Below are 10429 nucleotides of genomic sequence, written 5' to 3'. Positions count from 1 at the left end.
TCACTGGGTAAGTAAGTCCTCTCTATCTGGTCCTAGAGCCACTGGGTTAGTCCTCTCACTCTAGTCCTTTCACACTGTCCTTCCTCTGCTCATCTTTTTAATGTCCCTGCAGCTTCCAGCCCAACTGTGCTGTGAGCACCAAGCTCCGTTTGCTCTTTAGCATGCCCAAGTAGGCCCTTGACCTCCAGGCCTCCTCTTCAGAAGAGATTTCTACCATGTCCCTCAATGCTCAACTCAGTCACCAGGTCTCTCTAGCACAGCAGTGGCTTCTCAACCTTCCCAGTGGTGCAACCCTTTAATACAGTTCCTCATGTTCTGGTGACCCCAAGCATAAAATTACTTTCATTGCTACTTCATAACTGTAATTTTACTACTGTAGAAACTGTGATGTAGATACCTGTGTTTTCCAATGTAAAAGAGTCATTCGACACCCCCAAAGGATTTGTCATCCACAAGTAGAGAACTACTTACTGCTCTAGTGTCTCCATTGGTTTTTGCAACCACAGATGACAGTCTGACCCTCTTTTCATTCTGAGGTCCATCATCAGTTGGTAAGTAAGACTAAGTTGTCATTTATCACGTGTCTAGGGCTGAACTGTTTATGACAGGTCTCTGTGAAAGTATGTAGCATTTACCCAAGTTCTCCACATTGGCTTAGCTTTCAAACTCATTTGGGAAAGACAGATGTCATTGGATATTTTACCTGACATTCTCAGATTTGCTCTGTGTATCTCAAGATGATACTCTGCTAAGAAAGTAAGCACAGTCTCTTCTCTAGGCTCCTCATGTATGCTGATAAAAAAAAAAAAATGAAAACAGCAAAGGCTTCTGGGAAGATTCAGTAGGGATGCTGAGAAGATGGCCCTTCCCACATGAGGACCCTGAGCTTGGTCCTCAGAACCCGTGTTTCAAAAAAGAAAGGAAAAAAGAAAAAAGCAGCTGGAGATATGGTTAATAACACCAGTGGTTCTTTCAGAGGACCTGGGTTTGATTCCCAGCATCCACATGGCAGCTACCACTATCTATAAATTCACTTCCATGGGATCTGACATCCACAGGCATCAGGCACACATGTGGTGCACAGACATACATGCAGGCAAAACACTCAGACACATAAAATAAAAATAATAAGAAAGAAAGAAAGAAAGAAAGGAAGGAAGGAAGGAAGGAAGGAAGAAAGAAAGAAAGAAACAAAGAAAGAAAGGAAGGAAAAGGCTGAGCATGCAAATGTTCACTTCAATCCCAGTGCTAGGGCTTGCTGGCCAGCTGGTCTAGCCTACTTGGTGAGAGATTCTGCTTGAAAAAGATAGATGGTACCTGATGAATGCAGGTGCATATGCACACACATGTCCCACACATATACATACCACATATACACACACAGAGATTAAGCACTTATGCAGACCTACCTCCCACTTGGGGTAATCATGCGGCTTCAGAGGGCCTTTGTGGGTGCCTGGGAGCACAACCAGACAACCGTTGTTTTTGTCGATGTGCTCCATGGCTGTCCAAGCACAAACAATTCGGTCACTGGGTCTGAAGGGGAAATAGTGCAGATCCTGATGCAAGGGATGCCGGGACGTTTTCTTGCCTGCAAGAGAACCTGCTGTCAAAAAACAAGTCTTGGGATTTTGTCATTTGCCTGAAAACCTGGAACACTGACCTATCTACCAAAACAAAGAAATGAAACAATGTGTCCGCAAATCAGTCGAAGAGATAAGCAACAAAGTATCAAAGTATCAACGAGCTTTCCACATCCTCTCCTTTCTTCCAGGTTCCACAAGGGGGGAGTGGTTAGTGCTCCTTCCCTGCAACCATATCATCATCTCTGTTACACTTCATTCCTGCCTTGCTTGGGATTTGTCACAGGGCAGCATTCAATAAGGAACATAATGAGATTAAGGAGAATGCTATAGAGCCATACTCCAAGTTCTCCCTTGTGACTGAAGGCTCTCTCAGAAGTTGTCCTCAGGGAGAGGATAGGCATGTATCCAGCGGTTGCCACACACTCCCTGGCTTTGCCCTTGGATCATCTGCTCCTGGGCTCTTGAAGAAAGAAACATGGTGATATCATCATTATCATTATTATTAACCATTATTATTATTATTCTGCTTCAGAAGGAAAAGTGGAAAAGCAAATGGCTCTCCTGGCTGATTTCTACTGCTGGCAGAAGGATTTCTCAATATTGGTCAAAAGCCAACTGCACTAGAACCTTGAGGACTAGTTATTAAAATGTACATGCCTGGATGCTATTTCTGGTATAGTGAGTTCTTTGAATGTACATATAGGCAATTCCAAGGTGTCATAAGGATTCAAGTGTAATTTAAAATAATAGCTCTAATTTTGTTAGTCAAAATAATGTTTTCAGGACAGGGATACAGACATGCTGTCACAGCTAAGAGCAGCTTAGAGCCATCAATGGCTCTGTGGGTAAACTATTTGCCTTGCAAGCATGAAGACCTGGGTTCAATCCTCAGAACCTGTACCAGCTTGACACAAGCTAGAGTCATCTGAAAGGAGAGAACCTCAACTGAGAAAGTGTCTCCAGAAGATTGAGCTGTAGGACATTTTCTTAATTAGTGATTGACCTCAGATGTCCTAGCCCATTGTGACCATCCCTGTGCTGATGATCCTGGATTCTATAAGAAAGCAGGCTAAGCCAGTAAGGAGGACCAAGACCTCTACCTGAACTCCTGCCTCCAGGTTCCTGCCTTACTTAAGTTCCTGTCGTGGCTTCCTCTGATGATGAACAGTGATATGGAAGTGTAAGCCAAATAAATCTCTAAGTTTCTTTGGTCATGATGTTTCATCATAGCAATAGTAACCCTGACTAAGACAGAACCCATGTAGAAATGCCAGGCCTGATAATGCATACTTATAATCTCATCACTGGGGAGACAAAACAGGAAGATCCCCAGGGCTCCCTGACCATCCAGCCAAGCCTGATTGGTGAACTACAGGCTAATGAGAGATCTTGCCACAAGGGAGATAGACAGAATTCCCACGGACACCAAGGTTGTCAACATGCATACCCTCTCAAGAGCATATACACACATGCACATGTGGCAGCACTTGGACATACATGAGCACACATACATATAGTTTAAAAAAATAAATTGAAAAGCTTAGACATGCTGGGCAGTGGTGGTGTATGTCTTTAAATCCAGCACTCAGGAGGCAGAGGCAGGCAGATCTCTGAGTTGGAGGACAGCCTGGTCTAGATTAAGTTCCAAGACAGCCAGGGCTACACAGAGAAATCCTGTCTCAAAAAACAAACAAACAAAACCCACAGTGAATAGGAGGAGTTTATGATATACACACTATTGTTTACTAAAGTCTACAGTCTGTCCTGTGACTATTTACAATACCCCTAGTGTCACTATGTGAAATTAGTTACTCTTCAGTGTTGTTAGAATATAAATTGTTTTAAGAGTTGAGTAAAAGTATATAATCCCCTCATTTAAAGTTTGATAGCTATACATATGACATGGGTTCAAACATCAACTTTACATATTTAATCGAACAATTCTTTACTTTTGTGTTTCCCTAACAAAACAGTGTTCTTTACCAGAATCTGGAGGCTTGTTAATCAGCATCCCATGCATAGCCATAATATTGGGTCCCGTGAAACACTCCACGTATTTCAGAATCTAAGAAAAAAGCAGTAAAAAAAGTAACTTCACAGGAAATCAGAAGCACAGGTAAATGATATAATTGTATGCTGTATTCACAGAAGAACCAAGATGGCAGAGTGGGCTGAGGCAGAAGGATGTGGAGTTTCAGAGCCAGCTTTAGAAAGAGCAAGACCTCATCTAAAACAATAACAACAACAACAACACCAAAATTTCCGGGCTGGCAGTGTAGTTCAGTTTATCGGCATTATGAGACGGTCTTATTTTGGATTCAGCAAAGCACTCCACATATTTTAGAACCTAAAGTGGGGGTTGGGGGTTGGACAACAACTTTACTAGGTTAGACAAGGCCCTGAATTGGACCAGCAACGTCAAAACAAGCAAACAAACAAACTAATTTTATACTGCTACTGACAGAGTCATTACAATAACTAAATTGACAAGAAATAGCTTTGTAACTGTTATTGAATCTTAGATGAGGCATCTTGTTTCTCACAACAAACATAATTAACCCAGTCCATAGAAAAGCCTCTCCATCATGATGCCATGGATAGTTGGGGTGAGATAATTCTTCATTTGGAATGAAGGCAATTGTAGAGTCTCTGTGCACTGTAGGATCTCTGGGTCCCATTAATAGCATCCACGGTCTCTACTCATTAGAAGCCATTAGGTCCCCCCACCCAAAATGTGACAAGTAGCAATGACTCAGATGCTAATTAGCCAGTAGGGGACAGAGTCATCTTTGCTTAAGAGCACCCTATATAGAAAGGAGTTGGAAGCCGGCAGACCTGCTATGAAGCTGACAGGAAAGGGGCACGGAGCAAGATGGTGTGAACTGAGCAGATGTTGGAGACAGACTTGCAGATTGGTCATTAAGCAGGAAGGCGGGCTGGGCTCCCACCTGGGGGAGGGTGCAGTATCTGAAGAGCTCCTCGTCTTCTTGGAAATCCTGGATCTTCGTAACCATCTTCTCACTTGGCGTATAACCCTCTTTCTTAATGGCCACGTCCCTCATTACAACGATTCCTGGTGGTTTCACCTCCTTTCTACAGATTCTTTCAAACTCTGTTCTAGAAATGAGATTTACAGAGTCTTATTATGTGGGCTTCCAAATACCAGGCTGGCCCTGCCCTGTTGAACCATTACCTTAAAGTACCTCATCCACAGCAGACCAGTAGGGAAACAGTGTGTGTGTGTGTGTGTTTGTGTGTGTGTGTGTGTGTGTGCGCGCACACATGCGTTCAGTCTAGACTGGCTGGCCACTGAGTGTTCCTCTCCCCAGTGCTGGGCTACAGGTATATACTACCATTCATGGCTTTTACATGAGTGCCAGATATTAGAACTCAGGTCTTTATGCTTGCACAGGGAGTACTTGTCCTACTGAGCCACCTCCCTGGCCTGACATGTGACACTGTAATAATAGAGCCTGAGCATCCCTTACCTGAAGTGCTTGGCAACAGAACTGTTTTGGATTTTAGATTTTTTTTTTTCTTTCTTAAACAGGGTTTCACTTGGTAGCCCTGGTGATCCTGGAACCCACTCTATAGACCAGGCTGGCCTCAAACTCACAGAGATCTGCCTGTCTCTGTCCCTGAGTGCTGGGATCAAAGGTGTGCACCACCACACCTGGCTTGGATTTCAGATTAAAAAAAAACAAAAAACAAAAAAACCTTGGAATATGCATAATGAGATAACCTCGTGATGGGACCCAGTCTACACACAGAATTCACTTGTGTTTCCATTACAACCTATACACAGGCCTAAAGGCATCTTACGCATTATTTTTGCCTGTTTTGACTTCAACCTGTCACAAGAGGTTACATGTGAGGTTTCCAGCTATTGCTCCATGTCATCACTCAGGGAGGCCTTAGATTTGTCAGTGAGATTTATTTGATGTTAAAGGTTGAACATCCCTAATGTAAAAAAATAAAATAAAATGAAAAGCAAACATTTCTGTAGCAACTCTGGAGTGTCAAACCCTAGTCGGATTGCCCACTATTATTTTGTTCCTACAGCAACAAGAAGACACCAGTAGGATGAAAATGCCCTATTTTAAAAACGGGGATACTGAGGCATATGCAGACTGCCCAAGAACATTAGGGGAAGGACTAAGATTCAAGCCAGAAAGTCTGGCACTCGAACTAACACTTATAAAGGCTCCCAAACAAATCACATCATTTAAAAAACAAAATCTCTGAACACATCTTGGGCACCTGCTGACTCACTCAAGACAGGAGTTGGAACCTCCAGAACCCATGGAAAGGTAGATATGAGAGTAGATATACACAGAGGCAAGAAAATTACAGGAATCCCTTGGGCCAGTGAATAATAACAGCGAACAAAAGAAGAGACTCTGTCCTCCCAAACAGGGAGAATGGAGGGGACAGATAGGCAGCACGATTGTCCTCAGACCTCTACAGGCATGGGTTTGAAAAATACACACTGGGCAGTGGTGGTGCACACCTTAATCCTAGCACTTGGGAGGCAGAGGCAGGCAGATTTCTGAGTTCCAGGCCAGCCTGGTCTACAGAGTGAGTTCCAGGACAGCCAGCAGGGCTACACAGAGAAACCCTGTCTCGAAAAACCAAAAAAAAAGAAAAGAAAAGAAAAGAAAATACGCACACATCAGTTCCCAGACACATGTCTCTCACACACACAGACCATGAACACGCAGAAGCTAATCTAAACCTCTGTTACCATTACATTCATGAAATGCAGATGTAATGCAGCTTTTTATAAAAAGATAAAAAGAAGTAGTATACCGAAATCGTTGAATATCATCATCAGATACCAGATTTTTAATGACGAGAAACCCATTTTCTTCATAAAATTTTCTCTGCTCCAGGCTGAGGACATTATTATCCAAAGTATACCTAAAGAAAGAAAAAAACACCAAGAACCTGGAATATATTTATTGCAGAGGGTGAGACACGGTCTTATTATGTAGCTCTGACTGGCCTGGAACTTGCTAGGTAGACAAGGCTAGCTTTGAACTCAGAGATCTGCCTGCCTCTGCTTCTTGAGTAAAGGGACCAAAGGTGTGTGCTACCACACCCTGCCTACAGTCATCCTTTTTAATTCATCATTTCTATTGTATAGCTTTAAGGAAGCAATGGAGTAAAAGTTTAGAGTGTGAAGACCAAAACATAGGGTGTGGTCACCAAAAATGTGTATTACTGAAAAGATATTAACTAAGGAATTATATCTGTGCAATAGATGCTAAAAATGAAGGGCATAATACTATGGGCACACTCATTATAATATGGTAAAACTCATATAAAACAAAACACAGAGCGGGGAGAAAGAGAGGAAGGTGGGGGGAGTAGTAATGTCAGTAACTGAGCAGCCACAAAAAAAATCTTGTTTTAAAACAATGGTTGCCTTTCAGTAATATTTAAAATTCTGAATTTAATTTTTTCTACAGTGAATAAGCATTGTCTTTCAAATGGAAGATCAATTCAATAAAGTATATATGATATAGATAATATATATGTCTCTTAAGACAGTGTCTCACTTTGTAGCACAGGCTAATCTTGAACTTGGAATCCTCCTGGCTTGACTTAGCAAAGTCTGGAATTCCAGGCATGTGCCACACCCAAATTATACATTTTTAAACTGTCTAGTCAGTACATTCTCAGAAGCAACCAAATTAACAAAATTCACAAATTCAGATCAACCCACCTTAAGGTTGATGTTGTGGCTTTATCTATGATATTCACAAAGGTTGGGTGTTTCCTTTCAAAACAAAGCAATACACGTCAGGTGCTCAGTTGTCTCAGCTGCTCAGGAGGCTGGAGGGTCCTGAGCTTAAGACCTACCTGGTGAGACCTTGCTTCTTATACACAATCTCTCTCCATGTGTTTCTCTGTCTCTCTCTGACTCTTTCTCTGTCTCTCTCAGATCTGTTTCTCTGGAAAAATGCTGGCCAATATGTCAATAAAACCAAGATAAGGGCTGTAGAGATGGCTCAGTGGTTAAGAGCACTGATTGCTCTTCCAGAGGTCCTGAGTTCAATTCCCAGCAACCACATGGTGGCTCACAACCATCTGTAACGGGATCTGATGACCTCTTCTGGTGTATCTGAAGACAGCTACAGTGTACTCATGTAAATAAATAAATCTTAAAGAAAACAAACAAACAAACAAACAAACAAAAAATCCAAAAACTGAGAAAAAAGTAAACTAAATGTGACATATGATGTTTGGATTTTCAAGGGTTAGATTGTGCATTTTCTATTTTTTTTTACCTTTTTTTTTTGGATTTTAGAATATGCTAAGAAAACTTAGGTTCTCCACAGTTCCCTAAAGCAGTACCAGTTAGAACAGTTTCTGGAAGCAAAGTGTTTCTACAGTGAGTTGGGCAGATTGCTGCATGTTATATCGCCTGGTTGTAGAATGGAGATTCTATCCCAGCTACTATTAAAAAAACTTTTACACGCTGTCCCGCTTAAGGTACCTATTGCTGAGCTGAAATACCATGACCAAAAATGACTTGGGGAGGAAAGGGTTTATTTGGCTTACAATTCCACACCACTGTTCATTATCAATTCAAAGGAGCTCAGGGCAGAAACTCAACAGGGCAGAAACCTGGCCACAGGAGCTGATGCAGAGGCTATGGAGGGGTGCTGCCTGCTGGCTTGCTCCCCATGGCTTACTCAGCCTGCTTTCTTATAGGATCCAGGACTACCAGCCCAGGGATGGCCCCACCCACAATGGACTGGGCCCTCCCTCATTAATCACTTATTAAGAAATCCATCAGATTGCCTACAGACCAATTTTATAGAGGCATTTCTCAATCGAGATTCTTCAATGATTAAATCCTGTGTCAAGCTGTTGTAAAATTAGTCAGAACACATACATAGTGTAGTTACAGGTTGAAATGAGATCTACTTACTGAAATTGTTCAGGATAGAAACTGGCAGGGTAAGCTGACCCCGATACAGGATGGGCTACCTAGGTAAGAATTAAGGAAAAGAAAGTAGGATGCAGGAGCCAGCCTTTTTGCCAAACACCAGCCTCCTGCCTTGCATCTATAGCTAGCACAGCCAGTGTGTAACCTCATCTCTGTTAACACAACCTGAAGAGGAGCCCGGAAAGACTGCTGCTCAGAGCAAGAAGTCTAATTGGCTCAGTCCCATAATTCTATCACTCAAAAGAGAATGACCCAGCCAGGGTATAACTAGTTTCTACCTGTAGCTCCAGTCAGCCCCAGGCCCAGCCAGGATTTCCTTCCTCTAAACTACTGAGCAAATAAAACAGCAAAGGCCTGACTTCAGAAGTGAGGAGAAAAGCTTGGGCCTAGTGCAACTGCAGACTAAACTGGGAAGAGCTTGGCAGTCATTAGGACACAAAACATCTGAGCCACACAGTCAAGTAAACATTTAAATATCCCAGAGACCAGGAATCCACTTGTAAGATCTTTTTATTCCACTCAGTAACTACAGATTAGGAACAGCCTTTTTCTGTTTCTTGATTTTTCCTCCTAACCCCTGAGAGTGTGAGTGTGTGTACACGAGCGTGTGCGTGTGCATAACTGCTTCCAAGCCTTGGTTTAGTGTTTTGTTTTGTTTTTGAAACGGTCTGTAACTTTTGGTCAGGCTGGCTGTCCATTAAGATCTTCAAGTCTGTACCTCCCAGTGAGATCACAAACATTATTACCAGGCACTCGCTTCTGAAGGAACTAGACAGACTAAGGGAACCAAGTCTCTTTCCGGGAACCAGTACAGTCCTCGGGAGACCTGGGCCACCTAGACCCTGGAGGAGTTTACACAGCTAGTGGGAAGGTGACAACCGGAGGGCAGGTGGAGAGGGACTGCTACCTGCAGGACAGAGTCCTGATCTCCGGCCTTCTCTTTTTGACGACTGACGCCCCCTCCTGACCGCCGAGGATTTCTACCTCTGCCGGTCTTGGTCACAGGCAAGCAGCTGTGAATTCAGTTTACAGGGCAATTGTCCTTGGCATTTCTGGATGCAGAAGGCAACTGAAAAATGGCAGTCCTCCTTGTGATGACGTCGTCACCTCTTGCTTTACACCTCCCGCTTTACACCCAGCAAGAAACCACGATGGTAAGCAGGCTCAAAATGCTGTGGGGTTGTACACCAGCCACCTAAGCCTAGAGCGTCACACCTGTCGCCCTTCCAGAGGACAAGGGTTCTCTGGGGTATGCCGCCTCCACCCGGGAAGCCCGGGGAGTGGGGACACGGAAGAGACGGTGGCGCAGAGGCTCTCTTGCGCCCTTGGAGTCACCACCAGGGTGGAGATGCTCCTTCCAGCCTGTGAGCCCATCGACAGCCCAAAGGATACAATCGCTGGGGCGGAAGGTCGGCCGAGGTGTCCCAGAAGAACCTGCAGCCGGGCGCAAGCGCGCGTGCGGTCCATGGTGGGGGCTAGCTGACTAAGCTGCTGCGCCTGGGCCTTATTTAACTCAACGCAAGGCGCCGCCTCCTGGTAGAGGGTGGAGTTCGGTCCAAGGGCAGGACACAGCGCCACCTCCCACGCCGGGTTGGGGGTTGGGGAGCTGGGGATGAGGGAGACAACTGAAGCTGTTTGGGAGTCCATACTCCGGGCCTCTGTGTCTTTGTTCTACTCTGCAAGGACTCTCCCTGCAGCACCGAAACATAACGACTCTAGCGATGTCTCCCAGCAACTGGAGGCAGGGATCTGAGTCACACTTTTAACTTGATAATTTTAATCTATGAACAACTAATCTATGCGACTATTTCTCCCACTACGAACCAATAAAAATTAAAACCATCTGTGCAAATCGGAAGAGACGTTTAATTTAGCGTGAATTCAT

The 10429-nt window shown here is 43.8% G+C and overlaps 1 protein-coding gene across 1 annotated transcript in view; it reads right to left on the bottom strand.

The window, feature by feature from the left end:
• Phyh (phytanoyl-CoA 2-hydroxylase) overlaps positions 1-10079 on the bottom strand; it is a 16638-nt gene extending 6559 nt beyond the window's left edge. Inside the window, exons 1-6 of the mRNA XM_028764888.1 lie at positions 9937-10079; positions 8527-8585; positions 6396-6506; positions 4535-4703; positions 3570-3651; positions 1410-1591 (exon numbers count right to left, since the gene is read on the bottom strand). Of these exons, the coding sequence (XP_028620721.1) occupies positions 1410-1591; positions 3570-3651; positions 4535-4703; positions 6396-6506; positions 8527-8585; positions 9937-10011 (678 nt within the window). The 5' untranslated portion in view covers positions 10012-10079. The remainder of the gene's footprint in view (positions 1-1409; positions 1592-3569; positions 3652-4534; positions 4704-6395; positions 6507-8526; positions 8586-9936) is intronic.
• Between the last annotated feature and the right edge of the window lie 350 nt (positions 10080-10429).

Source organism: Grammomys surdaster, unplaced genomic scaffold (genome assembly GCF_004785775.1).
Source record: "Grammomys surdaster isolate TR1022 unplaced genomic scaffold, NIH_TR_1.0 146, whole genome shotgun sequence".
Lineage (NCBI taxonomy): Eukaryota > Metazoa > Chordata > Mammalia > Rodentia > Muridae > Grammomys > Grammomys surdaster.
The sequence above is the reverse complement of the archived record's forward strand: the minus strand, read 5'-3'. Positions and strand labels throughout refer to the sequence as shown.